This window comes from Rattus norvegicus, chromosome 2 (genome assembly GCF_036323735.1).
Source record: "Rattus norvegicus strain BN/NHsdMcwi chromosome 2, GRCr8, whole genome shotgun sequence".
Lineage (NCBI taxonomy): Eukaryota > Metazoa > Chordata > Mammalia > Rodentia > Muridae > Rattus > Rattus norvegicus.
In genome coordinates, this window is record NC_086020.1 from 125,749,434 (window position 1) to 125,771,247 (window position 21,814).

A 21,814-nucleotide genomic window follows, 5' to 3' on the forward strand; every position below is an offset into this window, starting at 1 on the left:
AAATGTCAGCACCCATGAAATGTATATACTGTTCACATTTCCTTTATAATGAGGACTTTGAACTTATTGAGGAATCCAGATTGAATAGGACTTTTCAGTCACTACTCCAGTCACTGTGGACCTGAGAAACCTCCCAAAATGTCTTCCTTCTAGGTTGTTTGTAAGCCCTGCCCTCTGCCTCAGTGCCTTTGCCCTGCCATTTCCCAGTCCACTCATGCTCTTAAACCAAGTTCTGACAAAGCATTACTTTCTTAGAGAAATTGCTTCTCTTCAGGTTGGGTTCTTCTTGTCTATCTTCAAGACAGAGTTTTTCTGTGTAGCTTTGGCTGTCCTAGAACTCCGTAGACCAGGGTGGCCTTGAACTCACAAAGATCCACCTGCCTCTGCCTCCTACTTGTCTATCACCCTTCTCACAGCCAACCATAAGTATCTGTACCAGCTACTAAGTGTCTGAGGTTCCTGATGGAATGTAAACTTAGCATTTACTGCTTAGGTCAAGAACATGGGACTCAGCATGATTCAGGTCCTCTTCATATGTACTGAAAATATGAGAGATTAAAAATGCTTACAGTCTTGCTTTATTTGAAATGAATACTCACAATGCAATAAAGTTACAAATAAATCTTCAACAATAAATGGTAGCCAGATCCAAATAGTAATTTCTCTTCATTAAATTAAAAATCACAAGTTTATTTTATTTTCATAAGAGAAAAGAACTTGTTTTAAATAGGGAAGTATAATGGCTAGAGATGCTTTATGAAGTGACAGTACATTCAAAATAAGGAAATAATCCCTTGTTAGGTTTTCAAAAATAAAGCCACCTTCCTCTTTTACTCTTTTTTTACTCCTTTAATGTACATTATTAACAGTGTTTACCTCTCAGCTGCTTTCCCTGTACCTCTCAGTGCCCTCACTTTGGTGATGAGGTGATGTTAGTCTAATCTCCCAGGAAGCGAGTGCCTTGGTAAAAAAGACAGTGCAGTCATTTTGCTGGGTTGTAGTCTTCTGAACTGCAGTATTAAAATTATAGGGCTGGGAAATGTCTGTCATGTTCTTGCTGAGAACATATATGCTAAGATAAAGCCTTCTTCACTCAGTGCACTCTTAATTTTTTTCCCAACTATTTCTGCAAATCTGAGTCACAAGTGGAAATGGTTCCTCACAGTTAAGCAACTGTTAGTGTTCAGGCCAATTTTCTTGTTCTGAGGAAGTGCAGCAGTCACGAGATAGCCTTGAAGACAAGTGACTTGTATCCTTCATATACATCATGGGTCGGGCTCTTATCTTCAGCTCTAAGCTTGCTGTGAGGCTCTTATCTTCAGCTCTAAGCTTGCTGTGAGGAACTTCTGTGTATTACACAGGAACGTGGAGTGCTCTTGTTCTTTCAGGTTATCATTCTTTTATCTCTGGGCATACCACACAAAGGTGGAATTTAAAGTCAGCAGTGACCCAAAAGAGGAAAGGAAATACAGAACAGCAGGTAAGAGGACAAGAGGACGTCCAGGGCATGACAAAACAAACTGAAGCAAAATGCTGCCATCACGTGGTGCTAATAGCTTCAGCAGACCAGAGTATGAGGTGGAGAATATTATGTTCACACTCAGATTTGAAACCATGATAACAAGACAGGAAAGCACTTCTGCATGTTTTACAGATTCCCGTACACATACCAGTGTTCCATTCACACAGAGGTAGAAACTAGTTTGATCAGTAGTCACCTTTGGCCATTCTGCTTCAAGTCTCACCTGATGAGATGAGACTGCCCGAGAGCAATCATGGTCCAACTTCAGCTCTGCTGCTGTGACTGGGTCTACAGGTAGGTTGCAAACTGCTATTCTTCTCTGTCATTACTGACAAGGGGCATTCAAAGGTCAGAGTTTGCACTAGAGTTTAAAGAACTTGAAAAATAGTAATTTTAAGAATCCACTTGCTATTAGAAACATAAGTTAGTGTTTTTTAAATATGATTATTAATATGAAACTAGCACTTCAGAAGGTAGACCTTCTGAAGGGAGTAAAAACCACCTTGTCTCGTTCACCTTTTTACTCCTCAAACATTAGCATCATGCTTGCTCAGGTTAATTATCAAAATAAAAATAGACAAAGGTTGGGGTTGGGGATTTAGCTCAGTGGTAGAGCGCTTGCCTAGCAAGCGCAAGGCCCTGGGTTCGGTCCCCAGCTCCGAAAAAAAAAAAAAAAAATAGACAAAGGTCAATGTGTGAATTACAAGTTTTGAGGGGGAGGTAATAAACTAGATTCACCCTGGGCAGGAAAGAAAACCTAAAGCCTAATCTGGTTGTGAGCAGGCTGTAACAATTTAAGGCTCATTTTATTTCATTCGGAAGCTTAATAATAATGCATTTTTATCTTAAAAAACTTTCATGAAAAAATATTTTTGTTTAAAAAAATGAAACATTTTTTTAAACTAAATGTTGTGTCTGGTTAATTAATATAGAACTTTGTACAGTTAATATTGAGTGTAGTTTCATACCTACAGACCATTATCCATTCACTGTTGAGTTCATGGGACTCGTTCATGGGACTCCAGTAAGGTATGATATGAAAACAGTTTACCTTTGATAAGGAGATTATGACCGAGAATGTTTTTACACATCCTACTATTCAAAGTCAAATTATTCAATGTTCAGTTGAAGACAGTAGGCAGCAAGTACCCAGCATAGACTGCTAACTTACTCCTGGATCCTCCCATATCTGACAGAAAAGGCAACGAGTCTTTTGTAAACAGCTCCTATTAGCAAGATGGTGAACGCTACTATTCCACACACAAGGCTGACTGCCCATCGTGGGCCCAAGTAAGTGTACACATGGCTGATGAACACAGGCCCAAGAATCCGTGCTGCACTTCCAGAAGTGGTTAACCAGCCCATGTATATACCCTGTAGTGGGAACGACAGGACAACAGATTAATTCAGGTATAGTTATTGTAAAATAAAAACAAACTTGTAATCAATCACCTCTCTCCTCTTTGAAATGTCTCTGAATACAGTAAATAAATGGTATGGTGCTATACGCCTGTACCCTAGTGCATGGGAAGTAGAAGCAGGAGGATCACCAGTTCAGGCTGAATGACAGGACCCTCTCAACTGAAAACAGTTTACCTTTGATAAGAATGTTTTTACACATCCCACTATTCAAAGTCAAGTTATTCAATGTTCAGTTGAAGACAGCAGGCAGCTGTTTTTATGTTTCATGGGCTGAAACAGTGGTTCAATGAATTGGTAGTGTTTCTCTTAAGTTCAAATGCCTGAGTTCAATCCCCAAATCTGAAATTAAGCTGAGCATGTGAAGGTGGATCTATGAGGTCTGGGGCTAGGAATAGGGTAAATATGATAAAAATGCATTGTGTAAATGCTCAATGAAAATACTAAGAACAACAATAAGAATGGGGCATTACACTAGGGTACAGGCCAAGCATGTGCTTGGAATCCCAGAGCTGGCAAGTTAAGAGACAAACAGAATGCTTGGGATTCCCCAGGCAGCAACCTGCATACCAAGTACTGGGCCAGGGAGTGCTGGTATTAGACATGAGAGAGAGAGTGTGTGTGTGTGTGTGTATGTGTGTGTTTTCAGGCCATGTCTCCATTCTCTTAGTCTGCCTTTTAAAGATGACCTTACTGTATAATCTAGGTTTGCCTAAGAGTCACCAGGTGGCATTGGCTGGTCTGAAGTTTGAGATCTTCCTGCTTCTGCTTCAGAAGTGCTGGAATTATAAGCATGTGTTAACTCAGTTTAACTTTTAAAGAGTAAGATTATTTGGAGCCATTTAAATAACTGTCACTAGAAGTGACATAGTTAGCCTCAGCTAAGATGTGTATAATCATGCCCAGCTCAGCCCTTGACATTCCTACTTAGAAATTAATTTTAGCTCAGAGGTAGAGTACTAGCCTAACATGTACAAAGCCTTGGATCCAATCCTAGCACCACAAAACAGTTAAAATACATACAGGTAGATCTCAGTGTAGCACAACAGTGTAAGACTATTATGTTTTCATTCTCTATAATTGTCTAAATCCAACTTGGCTGCCAATTTTGGTTTTCTTCTGTCTACTTTAAGAATGAGTTTTAGAAATTTAAAGTTCAGAGATTTTTTTCAATGAAAATTATTTTGAGCTCATAATTATTGACATCTGAGTTCTGATTTAGCAATACCAAACACATTACAAATTTTGAGGGGGATGAAGATAGAGGTAGAACCTAAGTTTGGACCTGCAAAGAGTAAGAGTGAGCTCCAATCCCTGAGCGTGTCTAAAATTCTACCCCTCCCCCAAAGTCTGCTAAACCAGCTTGTGTAAGAGCAGAACTATAGCAAAAGGAAATGTGGAGCTGCAGTTCACATGGTTGCAGTGCTGGGTTACCTGAGGTTTGGGTCCTAGAACTTTTGAGTATAATGTATAGGACATGACACTGCAGGCTGGATAGCCTATTCCAACTAGCACAGCAGCTGTCAGGAACTGGGCCAGATGAATCACTGGGGTGTATAGGCACCAGGCCTGTTCAATTGGGCATCCAGTTGGCTGTTCACTGTGATCTTCTCTTGGAGAATTCCAAAGATCAATAATAATTTCCCCAAATGTAGTATTAGGGGTTGAGCTGTTATGTAAATCTGTATGATAAAGACAGGACAAGGTGTCACTTGCTACTTCTAAAGAATGCAGGGGTTAGTGCTAAAGAATTGAAATCACCATACCTTCCCACTGTATTTTGGGAAACTGATTTCCCCAGGGTAACAAGATAAAGAAGCCGACCCATACAACCACGAATCCTCCCAGGAGAATAGCACGCTCGCCAATCCTGTGAAACAGAAACTCTGTTTTTGAAATGAAATGTGAATGCGCAATTCCATTACTGTAACTAAAATATTTAAGTGAGATTATTATACAGTTTATTATATTTATGAATTACTGTAAGGCTACATAGAAGAATACCCTACTAAAAGCAACCACACTAGTCATGGAAGTGTACACTGTAGCCCCAGCATGCAGATACAGGTCAGGAAGACTGGTAGGGAGTTAAGGCCAGCCTGAGCTACATTGTGAAACCCTGTCTTAGAAAAAAAATAGACTTCTCTAATAAACTGATTTCAGACTAGGGGGATGTATTTATCTTTTGCTATAGAAATTAGAGCTTGTCAGTGACTATTGGGGAAAGAGACTCACAGCCAGTGTGAAAAATATTCCTACCTATTTATGCTTATGCTCATTTTCAACCAATAGTTTAAGAATAAACCATTAAAGCTGCTCATGAGCTAACAACTTGGGTTCGTATGTAAGACCAGCTGGGATATATAGCTCAGTGGTAGAGTGCTTGCCTAGCTTGCATGAAGCCCTGGTTCAGTTCTCAGCACCCAGAAAGAAAAATAAACTACATGACTGAATTCAATTTATACATGCACTCCCATACTCCTCACACACTGGGTTCCTAATAGTTACTTTCATAAAATTATTCTTTTTAAAAAATGTTATCTAGAGGATGGGAAGTGGTAGAATATTCACCTAGCATATTTGAGGCCCTAAGTTCAACTCCCAACACCATGCACACAAAAAGTTATGTGATCAAATAACTTTAAGAAATGATAATTGTATTTGCCATGGTGAGGATAGAGTGTTTATAAGCTGAAGACCTAATCAGAAGTTCTAAACTATGTGTGCCTATAATCCCAGTGCCTGGGCAATAGAGGCAGGGGCATCAGGAGTTCAAGGTTAGCCAGGGTACATGAGACCCAGACTCATACACACACACACACACACACACACACACACACACACACACACACACACACACACACACACACACACACTCTGTAAATTCAGTAATTCAGTCTGTTTTTTGAGACATAGTCTCAATATATAGCAGGTAGGGACTCATGGTCCTCTTGTCTCAGCCATCAGTAGAGGCTTTAATAACCAGAATTTCCCAAACTTCATTCATTCAATCTAGCAAGACAATGTTTTATGAAATACACTTTACGTAATATACATTAGAAAGTATATAACAATAGATTAATATACAGTTATTTACTTGGTAAGACATTGTGCTTTATCAAAGTGATGCCAAATAATTTTCAGAAAAGTTTACATTGTTTTGCAAACTTTGAAAAACTATAATGCAGCCAAGCATGGTAGTATATGCCCTTAAGCCCTGCACTCAAAAGGCAGAGGTAGGCCAGCATGAATTCCAGGCTAGTCTGGTCTATAGGTCTATGCAGTGAATTCCAGGCTAGCCAAGGACTAAGACCCTGTCTTAGCAAAAAAGGAAAAACAAAACAAACTAACACATGAGAAAAAAACTTTAAAGTTACTTTACTAGCACATTCATTCATATTATCCTGCTTCGTGTATTTTTATTTTCAAAAAAAAAAAAGATTTAAAGAGAAAGTAAAAGCATATAACTTACTTTTTGGAAAGTAATTTAACACCCATGAAAACAAGAACTGCCTCAACTCCAAAAGCAACAAGGATTATTCCATTATAGAGCACAGCCTGCTCCTGGGTCCAGGCGTACATGTCCATCGTTAATGGAGTGAGGATTCTAAGACGAGAAGGCCATGCTGATGTAAAAGGCATTCATTAACTAAGAATTATTAATATAAACATTAATAATAACACCTTTAAGAATATGCAGCCGTTTAATTTCAGCTACACTGCAGAGGACTTGCAAGTGGAAGAAAACATAAATCAATTATACCCTACCCTCCCAGCAGTGACCCTCAGCTACACTACGAAACTGATCGTTATTCTTGGTGGTGCTTTTAGCTTTAAAGGAGGGACTCTAGATGACTGAGTAGCTTCTCTGTGGGACATTCCATCTACAGAGGGACCGCTATTCCTTTTAAGGAGCCTGTACAAAGGGAAAATGAGAAATGTATTTCAGTTTTACTGGGAGTATACTTTCTAGATATTCACCCCTTGTTATTAAAGTGTGCACGTCACCAGCAAGGTCGCACTATGACATTGTCACTGGAGGTGTCTTCCTACTCAGTGCACCTCTTCCTCCTCCCTATGAATGCCTCTGCCGTCTCTATATTCAACAAAACAATTTATATTTTAAACATTTTATTAAGAATATAGTATATTAACCTTTGAATTCAGATGAGCTGATACAGAAAGCAGACGCATGTTTTCTCCAAGGGCTACACAGTTAACATGTACTTAGCAATTCCTCTCAGGTACAGAACCCAAGAACAAAAGGCCAGAACTCAAGCAGACCCTGCACAGCAGCATCACTCCATATAGCTGCACTGTGCCAACAGAGCTCTCAGCAGCACATGAAGAGCAGCTAAAAGTAGCTGGCACCTGCCGTCAAAAGTTATGAAAGTCTGATACACCATAACATGAAGAACCCTAAACACCCCACACTCGATGAAGTGAGATGTGGAAAATCAAATTATTGCCTGATGTAAATTCTATGAGGCACATTATGTGGGTCATTAGGAGCTGGGGGAAGACACAGGAAGGAACTGTGAAAGGGTAAACAGCTGTTTGGGATGACGGTAAGGTTCTTGTCATGGGTTCACGAAGTTGTGACCAAAATTTTTTTTTCTTCGAAGTTGTGACCATACTTTTTTTTTCTTTAAAGATTATTTATAAGTACACTGTAGCTGTCTTCAGACACACCAGAAGAGGGCATCAGCTCTCATTACAGGTGGTTGTGAGCCACCATGTGGTTGCTGGGATTTGAACTCAGGACCTCTGGAAGAGCAGTAAGTGCTCTTAACCACTGAGCCATCTCTCCAACCCAGTTGTGATCATACTTAATGCCACTGTATTCAACATTTCAGAAACAATTTGGAAAGATGGCTCAGAGGTTAAGAGAAATTGCTGGGGAGGGGAACACCCATAAAGAAGGGAAGGGGGAGGGGTTAGGGGGATGTTGGCCTGGAAACCAGGAAGGGGAATAACAATTGAAATGTAAATAAGAAATACTCAAGTTAATAAAGATGGAGAAAAACATTGCTGCTCTTACAGAAGACCCAGGTTTGGTTGTAAGGGTCACGGGGTGGTTCATAACCATCTGTGATTCCATTTTCAGGGGACTGATGCTCTTTTTTTGACCTCTGTTAGCATCATGCACACGCATGGTACACATATATACATGCAGGCAAAACACATAACACATTTTAAAAAATATAAATCTAAAAAATTTTTAAACCAATTAAAATACTGGGCCAGGTTGTACAGGTTTATAAGTCCTGTAGGAGGCTTTTTATAGAAGGCTGGGTTAGGAGGAACCCAAATATAAGGCCTGTCTAGAGTACCAAGTGAGTTCAAGGACAAGTTGAACAACTTAGTGAGAATTTGTCTCAAAATAAAAAGTGAGCAGATTGAGGGTGTAGCCCAGTAGTAAAGCATTTGCCTGGCTTACTGGAGACCCTAAATTCAATCTCCAGTATTAGAGGGAAAGGTTAATGTGGTTAAGTTTTATGTGCTGTGTATTCTGAATTAAAAACTTTCCCTAAGATGAATTGTGATTTTCATGTGGATGAATAATTTTGAAAATACATACACCAAGCACATCTGTATGTATTAACACAAGAATGTTACAGTGTATAGAAAAAAACAAGTTGTTAAGGTAACATTATATTACAGCTTATGCAAATGTAATATATTCTTCCCCTTCCTGGTTGAAAAACATAAAAGTGCCTTTTTGCAGGGGTGTCTGTGTATGTGTGTGTGTGTGTTTATGTATGTGTATGTATAATGCATTTGGCACTGAATTATTTACAGAATCTAATTTTATACATATACTTTTCTTTCTTGAAAGGGTCATGTGATTTTTATAAAGGATGAGTGAGTTATAATTCTTGATCAAGAATTAAATGTAGCTATATTGACAGACTTAGTGTTAATTATGTTATGATAATTTATATACATTTTTATTTAAATTGGCTATGGTGGCACATCCGTTTAATCCCAGAACTTGAGAGGAAGAGACAGGTCTCTGTAAGTTCAATGCCAGCCTAGTCTTCATCAAGACTTCAGTCTTGTCTCAAAAAAAAAAAAAAGAAAGAAAGAAAGAAACAAAGAAGGAAAGAAGGAGAGGAAGAAAGGAAGGAAGAAAGAACACTGCTCTTTCTTCTAGAGGTCCTGAGTTCAAATCCCAGCAACAACATGGTGGCTCACAACCATGTGTAATGAGATCTGATGCCCTCTTCTGGTGTGTCTGAAGACAGCTACAGTGTACTTATACATAAATAAATAAATCTTTAGAAAGGAAGGAAGAGAGACAAAATAAAACAGAAATCTTATTTAAGAAAACTGTGCCTTACATAATTTTTGCTTGTTTGGATGGCTTTTGTTTTTTTTTTTTTCTAGACAGTTTCTCTGTGTAGCCCTGGATGTCCTGAAACTCACTCTATAGCCCAGGCTGGCCTGAAACTTAAGAGATCTGCCTGCCTCTGCCTCCTGAGTGCTGAAATCAAAGGTGTGCACCACTATTGCTTGGCTCTTACATAAATTTTTAAAAACAAAATCTATGATTAAGAGTGCACTAAGAAACGTTAATTACTAAGTAATCTGATTTAAATAAAGATAGAATAAAACTTACGTTTCATAAACAGCAAAGATAAACAAAACCACAAAAAACACAATATTGGTGGCCACAACAGCAACTTGATCAATACTTCCTTCAGGAATCTGAAGTTCATCTGCATTTTCTATAAACAGAAGAAGAGTAGTATTAGCTATATATTTAATTTCCTCATGGTGATAAAGTAATAGGAAATTCTTAGCCTGGAGTGGTGGCTCACACCTGTAATCAAAGGACTGGGGAGGCAGAGGTGGATGGGGTCTGTAGGGGGTTGGGATAGGAGTGTGTGTGTATGTGTGTTGGGGGGGGTGTGTGTGTGTGCGGGGAACAGGGCTCAAAGAGTAAGCAGTCTTCAGTGGTATCTAAAGTAATGTGGCCAATCTTCAGGAAGCACACTGGAGTCCACTGTGCAGGAATTACTCAGGCGAGCTATGTTGCTGTCTCCCAATCCAAGCATGCATTTTATAGACTTCATGAAACATGCATCTGCTTTCAGTTCCAGGTACCAATTTTCCTACTTTATCTAAATCTTAAACTTACAATGATTTTGTTAAGTTCTAACAGTAGTTCATTAAACCAGTTCCTGGGCTGGAGAGATGGCTCAGAGGTTAAGAACACTGTCTGCTTTTCCAGAGGTCCTGAGTTCAATTCCCAGCAATCACATGGCGACTCACAACCATCTGTCATGGGATCTGATGCCCTCTTCTGGTGTGTCTAAGACAACTACAGTGTACTCATATACATAAAAAACATAAATCTTTAAAAAAAACAGTTCCAAGTTCTTTGGTTCATCTCAATGGCTTTTTATTTCAACACTATATGGAATTACTGCTAGTAAAAGTCTTTTGAGACCAGCGAGATGGCTCACTGGTAAATCTACCAAGTGGGATCTGGAGTTTGATTCCCTAGATCTATGTGATAAGAGTAGATTCCCATAGTATAGCATGTCGTATACACAAAATAAACATAATTTTAAAATATTCCCTGTCGTTAAAAAAAAACACGTTATGTTAGACTTGTGAGGACGAGATGGGTCAGCAGGGGTGGCAGGCAGATCATAGATGGGTGGAAATGAGGGTAGTCAGTATATGTTGTATACATATATTAAACTATCTAAGAATATGAATTAAACGTTATGTTAATGCCAGAATTAGTGCTATACACTGTTATTCCTTATACTCAGGGGGCTTAAGCATCAGAATCAGGAGTTGAAGGCCAGCCTGAGCTATATGACCTATCTCAAAAATAAAAATCATTTGTATCTTTGCATGGCAGTAGCCTTAGAGGGCAAAGCACAGTTTCTCACCTTGAACTGTGCAATTAAGTCGTGTACTGAGTACAGACCATTCCTGACACAGCTTCAAAGTCACACACATAGCCATAGAAATCCAAGGGTACAGCCAGCACTGGTTGCTGTAGGAACCTTGGAAATGTATCACAGGCTAAAGAAGTTAACTAAATGCCCTAATTACAAGAATTTTAAAGACTACTTCAATATATTGAGCCAACATTTAAGTTAAATTAAATGATTTGTATGTATATCAGTCTTTTGCCTGCATGTAAGTATATACTTAGTGCTCACAGAGTTCTGAGAGGGCTTCAGAGCCCCTGGAACTGGAGGTACAGACAGTTATGAGCCACCATATGGGTACTGGGAACTGAACCCGGGTCTTCTGCAAGAGCAGTAAGTGCTGTTAACTGCAGAGCCATCACTCTAGCCCACCCCCAATTTTATGGAATTAGAAATTACAATCCCACTCAATGAAAACCTATTTAAATGTGACTACCTTTAAATTTAAAAAAAAAATCAAATGAGTTTTTACCACATACATTTTATCAAGATATTTACTGAAATATTAAAGTGATTTTATATGAAAGTATTTAGTAAAATTATACTTTGCTTTTGTATAACTTATAATGTCACTAAGTAAGTACCAACTGGCATTTTTTCTTATGGTTGAAGACCACAACCAGTAATGAAATGACAATTTGTTAAGTAAAATATTCCTACTCACCAGATTGAGAACTTCTAAATAAGCCCGAAAAACAGTATAAAGAACTGGGTTGTGAAGATTAGTGAAGTGTCTGCTGTGCAAGCATGAAGATCTGAGTTCAGTCCCCAGTGTCCACATGAAATTCAGGTGTGGGGGTGCTAACCCTGCACTGGGGACAGAGACAGGTGGACTTTGTGGGCTCACTAGCCAACCATTCTATCGGAAATGGCAAGCTTTAGTTAGTGAGGGACTCCAACTTAGAAGGTAAGGTGGAGAGCAAACAAGGCAAACATCTGATGTAGACCTCTGACCTCTGTGTAAACCCACATGGGTAAATGCATCTGCACACATACAGGCTTGCATACACCACATACCACAAAATAATTTAAATATAATAACTGAATGTCTACTATTGTGAATAAGGTACTGGGAACTGCTGGAAGCCAGGTGTAGTACAACTGTGACCTCAGTACTCACAAGGCTGAGGCAAAAGGAGCTCAAGTTATAGGCCAGCTTTGCTCTCAAGCATGTCATTTCTGTCAGCCTGAGCTACATACTGACACACTGTTTCAAAACAACAACAAAAACTGCTTGAGACAGAACCTGTACCAGAGTCACCAGAAGCACGGCAAGGAATACAAGGGTTTTAGGACAGCAGCTCTTTGAAATACACAAGTGATCTTTAGCAATGCCTTTAGTCTCGCCAATGATAAGCACCACCTAACAGATAGGCATAGGTTTGTTAAGTAAATTAATGTATATTTCTTTTACCTTTGAAAGTATTCCCCAGTCACCCATGCACTTTGCTGAGAAGCAAAAGCCATGTGAATACCAAGCAAACAGAATAGGATACTCAGGCGGTGCCACATGGGCTAACAGTACCTTCTGGAACATTGACACTCTTACACTGACGTCCCAAGTCATCCACACGATGCTCTCTTAAAAAGAACAGCACGAGTATTAACAAGACCTTAATTCAGACGCAGATTGCTTATCAGCATCCTGTCTGTTCCATATCCACAGTTTCTAATAGGATTATTAATGATTTACTAATAAGTGTAACCAATAAAACTAAAATTATTTTTTTCAGAACTGGGCATAGGGATTTATATATGCAAGCATTGAGCTTTAGATGCAGTGTGAACCCAGCTGTCAACACCTGGATCAGGCCATCCTCTGGCCTCACTCTCCTGATCAGGAAGACCACATATCATCAAGATATTTTCAAAATGTTTAGAAGCATACACGATTTACCTTAGAACATATCTGAAGTTTTCAATATTTTAAAAATTAGAATGAAGCACTCTAAAAAATGTATAACGTAGCAATGCTAGTTTGAGAACATATACCTATAATCCCAACACTTCAGAGGCAAAGGCAAGAAAAGCCTAAGTTCTCAGGCAGCCTTGGCCACATAATAAAATATTAAAAACTAAAAACAAGAAATAGAAGAAAATGAAATACCATTTCCATACTTAGAAACTTATAGTAGTAAATCAAGAATAGACCTTCTTGATTGTGTTTGTCCCTAATCTCTTATCACTGCGATTGCAAATATACCATACTTAGCTGATCAAAAACTATGAACCCATCAGCAGAGAACAAAACAAACATAAAGTATTCACAGGCCTCAGAGCACCGACCTCTCATCTCAGCTACCTGGAAGGTAATGCAGGAGATTGCAAATTGACTGCCTGGCAGTCACAGGGTTAGGCAACTTAACAGGACACTATACAAATAAAACGTAAAAAGTAAAAATGGCTAGAGAGGAGCTTCAGAGCTAAAAGCACTTGCTGCTCTTGCAGAGGACCCAGGCTTACTTCCTAAACCTAACTGTGCCACTCCAGTTCCATGTGACCTAATTCTCCCTCTGGTTCCTGAAGGCACCTGCATGCATGTAGTTCACATAGATACAAGAGGGCAAACGCTAAAAAACATAAAAGTAAACATAAAGGGGCCTGGGGGTACAGAGTAGTGGTAGAGGGCTTGTAGAGCATGTGTGAGGGACAAGGTTCAATATCCAGTACTGCATACACAAAAAGACTTCATAGGAATTATCCTTCAGTAATGACAAGGCTTGTTAACTTTTGGAATCTACAAACACAGCTTATCGTTTCTACATAGTTACCTTAATATAAAAAGAATCAGAATAATGTTTAGAATTCCCAGGAAGGATGCAAGTAAAACTGGAGCTGTGTACATGTTGATCTGAAGCTTGATGATGTCCCATGCCACACCCTTTTCTCCAATGAGTGCAAAGCAAGTCTGAAAAACTAATAAAGAAATGTGTGTACAAGTAAGTTTTGCTGTGGCAGCCAAAAGCCAAAAGCTATAAAAGATGCTTACTGCAGACTGCTAGTACACAGGAGCGTATGTATAAAGGAATCTCAACTGGACTGAATAGAACTGGCTCTTGATTAGTGGAGACTATATTATTTTCCTATATAAATCACAGACATTCATATACATATATACATATATATGCACACTTATTATTGTATGTGATAAATATGTGGCATTAACATTTCAGGCAGGATGGAACAAGTAGGAAAAACATCCAAGATGGCTCTTTAGGGAGACAGTATTAAAGACGTGAGACATAGATGTGAGCATTGACAACTTATAACCAGTCAACACCATCATCTCTTCATCTTTCTGTCTTTATTAGCATATACTGATTCTACATAACTGGATTAATCATGATATTTTCATGGATATATAATGTATTCTTATCATGTTTACCACCCATTTAGTGTCTTCGTTTTTGTGGGGGAGGAGGAGTGCTGAGAGTGGGGTACTAGGCATGCCGAGTGTCTACCCTGACGCTCAGCCACACTCTAAGCCCCAGCACTACTTTTCTAAAAACAAAAGAAAGCTACTCTATATCAAAGTTAAGCTACAATTTATTCTGGAAACAAAGTATACATTTTAAATTGCACTGATTTATGTTCCTATGTGCATTTAGGGTGGGAGGCTTGCACTTGCCATGGTGTGCCTGTGAGGATCTGTCCTTCCACAGTCTGGTCCCAAGGGAGCAAATTCAGTCCACCAAGTTTGGCAGTGAGTGGGAAGGTAAAGACCCACCGAACAAAACTGTTGTCTAAACTAATTACAGCGTTAGTCACCTTCATTACAAGAGAGAAAGCATAACATTTAAGTCAAATATTACTGTGTAGGTGGTCCTTACATTATATGTATTTACTATCACTTAATTGAGTCTGTGTTGAAACTTGGCTGAGACGATTTTCCATGGGCTCTGTCAGTAACTGGGATCCAACTTCAGCTGAGGACAAAAGTAGGTTCTATCCTTACAAGAGCACTGGGTTCAAAGCAGCCAGAAAATCGTCAGTTCTGAGCCCTGGACTTCCCACCTACTTCGTGATTCTAGACAGACTTTCTATACCGTGAAATAAGAGATCATGTTCATCTGTAAAATGAACAAACATTTAAGTAAGAGCTCTGGGACTGAGGCAAAGAGTAGTGTATTAAAAACCAGTACTGTCGGGGCTGGGGATTTAGCTCAGTGGTAGAGCGCTTGCCTAGGAAGCGCAAGGCCCTGGGTTCGGTCCCCAGCTCTGGAAAAAAAAGAACCCAAAAAAAAAAAAACCAGTACTGTCCCCCCAGCTACGACTATAGCTCAGAGCTGGAGTGGTTGCCAACATGCACACAACCCTGAGTTCTATCAAAATTACACACACACACACACACACACACACACACACACACACCACATTCATAGACACACACACACACTCTCACACATACATACACACATCACACACACACACACACACACACACACACAACACTCACCCAGACACACACACACAGAGACACAGATACAATTTGGAGGGATTGGTGCTATATTCTTTTACAATTATAACAATTTTTAGTTAACATAATGTTTCATTGTGATATTTTATGTATGTGTATCACTGTACTTTGTTCATGTTAACCCCTCTTTCTTCCTTGCCTCCTTCCCTCCTTCTTAAAGTTTCTCTCATCCCTTTAGCCACAAGGTCTCACAGATGGATTACTTTAAATTTGAACCTGAAATGTTACCCTGATTTAAGTGGTCACATAGAGATGGCCTACCTGGACCCAGAATAAAGCCCAGGGCTTGGCATGTGCTCGTATTAGCCATGGCACCCGTTCTTTCCTGAAGGGAAGTAGCACCGGCAATGTATGATCGGACAACAGCTACATTTCCTGAAGGGCAAGCAAAGGGAAAGAATCAGCCTCTGGCTCTAATGCTCACCTGCCCATCTTTACACAGAGCGAGAAATACTAATGAATATCATGGTCCTTTCTATGCCACCGAACAAAATGTATAAGATTTTGATTGAACAAACACATAACTAATAGAATACAGTATTGTCCCTGATAGAGAAACAGTGAGCTAGGCTAAGGGGTGCACATCTGTAATCCCAGCAACTGGGAGACAGAGGCCAGCCTGGGCCACATAGAGTTCTGGGCCAGCCTGAGGAATACATAATAAGACCTTACCTCAAAACCAACCAACAACAACACATCAGGAATCAAAATAAGACAAGCCACCCATAGGACTAAAGACACAGTTTTACACAATGTAAAATAACATACAATACCAAGATTTTCTTATCAAATAACGGCAGCTGCCCATTAACAGCAGACTGCTGTGATATAAGGAACTGTGTCCCAAACTGCACGCAGAGATATGTACTACAGAAAGAGAAAAACTGCACTAAGAATTGAAGTTAAATACTTTGGGCTGGAGAGGGCTCAGAGGTTAGGCATTCCCACTGCTCTCTTGTAGCACACTTGAGCTCAGTTCCTAGCACCCACTTCAGCACCTCACAAGTATCTGTAACTCCACCTCTGGGGCACTCAGTCCCATGTACTAGCCTCTAAGGCAATTTGCACTTGCAAATTTTCACAGACATACATAATAAAATAAACATTGTAAAGACATATTGAGCACTTATTTTCTAATAAAGACTGCTAGGAACCACAGAACATTTAAAATATCATTTACAGTTTCTAACACACACACACACACACACACACACACACACACACACACGATTACTGTAATTGGCGGGGAAAGATGGGACCAATACAATAGGGCAAGCAAAGGCCACAAAGAGAAAAGAATACATTCAAGAACCTGAGAGGGCTCCACACTACGCATAACACTCAATGTATGCCCTGGGGGTGAAGACCAGTGAACATGCATGTAACAGGAGGACCAGCAACAGAACAGAGTTTGCTGAACTGGGGATGAGAGACTGAGAAGGATGACACAGGAGGGGGGGCATGGCTATGAACAGGAAGAAGAATGTGACCTAACACACACAAACACACATGCACGCACAGTTACCTGCTCCGAATCCGACCAATCCACGAGCAATCAACATGTAGTATTTATTATGAGCAGCTGGCACATGGACATATGCGTACAAGCAATTGGCTGCCACCGAAATAAAGATGGAGACGATAAGAGGTTCTTTTCTTGGCCTATAATTAGACCATAAGCCAAATAGAGGTGAAGCTACCATTTGGCCAAGACTATATGAAGCAATAACCCAGCCCAAAAAACTTGCATCAGCTGTCTGATCAATCTGCAGAGAGAAGTAAATGCTTTGAGAGTCATTACACAACAGCAGTTGTTGGCTTCTAGCAGTCACAAATATTCTAAGGCAGAATTCTATGTGCATACAAGTCTCAGACACTGGTAACTAAGTACCTGGGAACATGGCTGCTAGGTCACTTTGTAAAACTATATTTAGCTTTGTGACTAAGTCTCCAGGCTTCTTGTGGAGGGGCTGATCCACCTGCATACCTACCAGAACTTTGCAGGTTAGTATTTCTGTGGAGAACTCCTGAACAGGGAACAATCACGGGGTAGTTCATCACTGCCCATCCAACATCTTACCATATGGTAAGTACTAAGGATATAGATGAAGTAGTGTCATCCCTTTGTGTCCTTGGAATTGACTCTAGGATGTCAGAAGACACCAGAATGAGGGCACACACAAGCTCTTCACATAGAATGTGTTTGCAAACCAATTACATATGGCTGTACAGGTGCAAGTCATGTCTGATGACTTAGAATGCCTACTACAATGCAAGTTCTGTAGACATAGCTGCCACACAGTACAGTTGAGGGAGTGATATTTGCAAACCACAGTTTCTTGAATTTTTTGGATGCAGCTGCAAGGATGAAGAAGGCACAGGATGTTTGGCCCCAACTGGCTGATGACGAGAGAGAAAGCTTTCAGGAGGACATGAGAGGTGTAGAGGCATGAAGGGGGAACAGAAGGTGGAAAGGAAGAAGGGAAGAGAGAGGAAGGAGGAGAGGAAAGGAGCTAGGAAGGAGCTAGGATGACTGTGTGCAGCGCTGTAGAGCCTGGGTCACTGAGAGGAGCTGGGATGACTGTGTGCAGGTCACTGAAGTAGGGTTAACACATTGCTGTCCACTTATCTGCCACATGCTAAGGCCTAACACGCATGGACCTCTACAAAATCAGTACACACAAGAGTGGGCTGATAAAGATACAGAGAATCTACGGTTAAGAAATCAGTGTTAAGACAAAAGCTGGCACAAGGAGCTGGCTGAGAGTTCCAGGTGCAGGTGAGGATGGTGTATGCCCTGACCCTCACACAGGAAGGATGAAAGTACACTGAACACAGGCTCTCTTGTCACTGTTCCAGGACAGAGCAGTTTAGCAACCACATAATGTTGGTATTGTCCTAGACATCATATGCAATATATAGATTATAACAGTATACATCTGAATATCCACATATTATATGCAAATACTACATCACTTTATGTAATGGACGTGCACATCCACACATTTTGGTGTACTTTGGGGGACATGAAAACCAATCTCCCTGGAATATCAAGAGACAGCTGTATTGCCTGTCCTTTTCACAAGTTTCCCTGAAAACCCAAATTAATTCCACAGGAAAATCATTAAATTATTCCTCAGAAATATCATCTGCACATTTTAAGAATTCACTTGTCTGCCTGAGCTGCTTTTCACTAGGGTGGTAGTGACAAGATGTGAACATGGCTGAGTAAATCAGTAACCACACCGTCACTGTGCCTGCGACTCTCCAGGCATATGTCTACTTCTTAGCGCAGCACTCTTTCTGCTTTAAATGTTTTTGTTTGTACAATAAAGTACATGACAAACTTATACTGCCATTGAGGAACTATTGTTTGAAGCTATTCTAGAGTAGATCAAACTACAGAATAGAAACTGTCTAGACAACATTTAATGACATTAGCATTACCTCTACTATCCGTTCAGAAAACAGACTGAAAGGCACAAACCTTTTGAAGATATGGCCAGATGGACATTATCACAATAGAAAAACCTGTAAAGAGGCAGACATGTTTGTTTGCATCATAAAAACAACAGAGCACTTATAGTCCCCGACTACGCCTGATCTAGCAAGGTCAAAGGACTTGTCTCTCTTCTCTCAGATACCTTTGCCATAGTGGAAATTACTGAAAGCTCTGTTGAGTCTTATAGCACACATGAGTGAAAGAAAGGCCACACTGTCAGAGGGAAGTCTTCTCTATTGTTGAAATGGCAATTCACTGCAAGGAAGCTGAGAGCCGGAACACCATCTCAAGGGAAATAATATGAACTAAGTCTCTTGAAGATGGCCACACTTTAAAGGCAAATTCTTAATTTCTCATAGATTTTCCCACTCATAACTATAATGGAAGACTCATAACTATTTGTCAGTGTTGCCTTTTTATTTCTTACTTTTCTACAGTGATAGGGAACAAACCAGGCCTCATAAATTCTAGGTAAGTACTCTAACACCCAGTTAAAGCTCAGCCCTATTTGTCCACTCTAAATTGTAGGCAAATCCAGTCAGAAATAATGGAAGGCCTACTCTTAAATGTTTAGCTTTATTTCTGGGTGTACTGGCTCATCTCTGTAATCTCAGCACTTTCAAGGCTGAGGCAGGGGGATCAAGAATTTCAAACCAACTTGAGACATTGCTTTACATTAAAAAATGGACGACATGGCTCTCCCTATTAGAGTATACAATTTATGTAGGGGATAGTAGGGGGCAACAGGAGGGTAACTGTATTCAAAGTGTACTACATAGGGCTGGTATGATGGGTCAGTCTGTAAAGTGCTGGCCACACAAGCATGGAGACCTTAGTTTGGACTCCCAGCATTACAAAAAGCTGAATGCAGAGGTCATCATCCTAATCCTAGTGCTGAGGAGAGGGGACAGAGTCAGGCAGGTCTGGCTTCTTTCACTAAGCATAATGCCCTAAGACTCATGCATCTGGCAGTGGTACCTATTAGTGTTTCTTTCACAAAGTCTATTGTCTTGGGCTGGTGGATGGCTCAGTGGTTAACAGCACTTATTCCTCGAGAAGACCAGAATTCAGATCCCAGCACCCATATGGTGGCACACAGTCTTCTTCTAACTTCTTCACATATACATGTGCAGTTGCAACACTCACACAGACAAAATAAATGCAAAAGAAATGATTGAAGACTACTTTTTTTGCCATAGAGTCTCAGTATGAAGCCTTTGCTACACAGGTTCCAGAGATTCAACCAGGTCCCTCGTTGAACTTTTACCCACTGAGTCTTGATGTCCCTGACATCTGTTTTGAATATAACAGACTTTATTACTTTGGGGTTGGTTTTTTTTTTTTTTTGGAAGTTTTTGGTCTTTGGAGTGCGTATTTACTTATTTATTTAGGCAGTGTTGGGGAACACAGGGCTCTGACCATACCAGGAATCACTCTACCACTGAAGCGCACACAACTCTCTACCTATTTGGAACTGAATCAACTCTGATGAATAATGGAGTTAAAGAGCCAATTCTTAGGCAGAACTGGTGGCCCACACCTGTCATCTCAGCACTAAAAAGGCTGAAGCAGGAGGATCAACAGTATAAGGCAGACAGTGAAACTGTTTCAAAATCTCTCCCACCCAGGACCTTTAAAAAGTACATTTTACAATAAAGTTACATCAAGTAAAATCTTTAACATGCCAATTAACATCTGAAGTCATTTTTTTCTGTTATAAAACTTAAAATTGTTTCTTAGCTGAGTAATAAAAACTGTCTTGAAGGAAGAAAAAATCAACTCAGTATGGTATGATTGTACATCCCTGTAATCCCAACACTAGGGAGGCTGAGACAGCAGAACCCAGAGTTCAAGATCAGTTTGGGGTACATAGGGAGGCCTTTTCTACATAGCTAAAGTGGGCATACATTTATTCCCACTTATTGGCGGTGGTGGGTGGACATCACCTTAGGGCAGGATAGGGGGGAATGTCTCTGAGCCCATCCTATTCTACGGAGAAACTTCTAGGATATCCAGGGCTACAAAGAAAAATCTACCTCAAAGACCAGCCACAAATAAACAGATGGGTAACTAATATTAAAATTATCCAAAGCTAAGGCATTCTATGCTGAACCATAGAACTGCATGGCTTCCAGCACTTACCCACACTGCTGAGGAACATAGTAAGGTAGAGAATCCTCACAGACTTCCATCTACTCTTGTAATGCTCTTGGGTTTCTATCATGCCCCATTCTCTAGGTAGGAAGAAGAAAAGGGTTAACAGTGTTGGGAGTCCCTTATCTCGAAACTCCAAATCCACAACGTTAACTGTGTGTGGGGACGCCACCACCTGACTTCAGTGAATTACAGCCACATGCACATGGACCATGTCCTCCAAAGATCCAAGAACTAGAAAATCCCAGGCACTTCAGATAATGCACAAGGCCTGGCCTCCTCCTGATCACTAGGAGCAGGTACTTATGAACTACTAATTTTACTTTATCTTTTCTAAACATGATATGGGCCACACGGCCTTTGATCCCAGCACTCAGGAGGCAGAAGCAGGCAAATCTCTGACTTGGAGACTAGCAAATCAATCGAGTTCTAGTACAGCAAAGGCTGTGCAGAAAACCCTGTCTCAAAAAAATAAAAAGTCCAAAGATTTGAAATTACATAATAGGAAATATTTATTTAATATTGGCTATGGTTACTCTAATTCACCTATGAAAAAGCATTTTAAATTTCACTGGATTGTAGGAGTATAATAATGCACCCCTAATCAAAGTCATTTAGAAGATACAAGAAAACTTTAAAAGGTAAAACATTTTTCAAAGCAATTATTTTATTTTTATTCTCTTTCAAGTTTTCATGTTTCTATGTTGTGTATGTGCATATGGTGACCTGATGGCAGATATGGCCAGTCTGGCTAGTCATGTTGCTCTGGGACGCCTGTATCTTAC

General features: G+C 40.0%; 1 protein-coding gene across 8 annotated transcripts in view; it reads right to left on the bottom strand.

The window, feature by feature from the left end:
• Positions 1-560: 560 nt before the first annotated feature.
• Mfsd8 (major facilitator superfamily domain containing 8) overlaps positions 561-21,814 on the bottom strand; it is a 34,696-nt gene continuing 13,442 nt past the window's right edge. The window contains exons 2-12 of one of the 8 annotated variants that reach the window (NM_001393796.1): positions 21,018-21,109; positions 18,861-18,904; positions 16,899-17,139; positions 15,635-15,748; positions 13,668-13,812; positions 12,422-12,477; positions 9,564-9,672; positions 6,414-6,548; positions 4,708-4,811; positions 4,376-4,623; positions 561-2,896 (exon numbers count right to left, since the gene is read on the bottom strand). In NM_001393796.1, coding sequence (NP_001380725.1) covers positions 2,690-2,896; positions 4,376-4,623; positions 4,708-4,811; positions 6,414-6,548; positions 9,564-9,672; positions 12,422-12,477; positions 13,668-13,812; positions 15,635-15,748; positions 16,899-17,139; positions 18,861-18,904; positions 21,018-21,109 — 1,495 coding nt within the window. In that variant the 3' untranslated portion in view covers positions 561-2,689. Of the gene's footprint in view, positions 2,897-4,375; positions 4,624-4,707; positions 4,812-6,413; positions 6,549-9,563; positions 9,673-12,421; positions 12,478-13,667; positions 13,813-15,634; positions 15,749-16,898; positions 17,140-18,860; positions 18,905-21,017; positions 21,110-21,814 lie in introns of those variants that run through there. The other 7 variants (XM_063282062.1, XM_039102591.2, XM_063282064.1 and 4 more) reach the window with 7 other exon arrangements.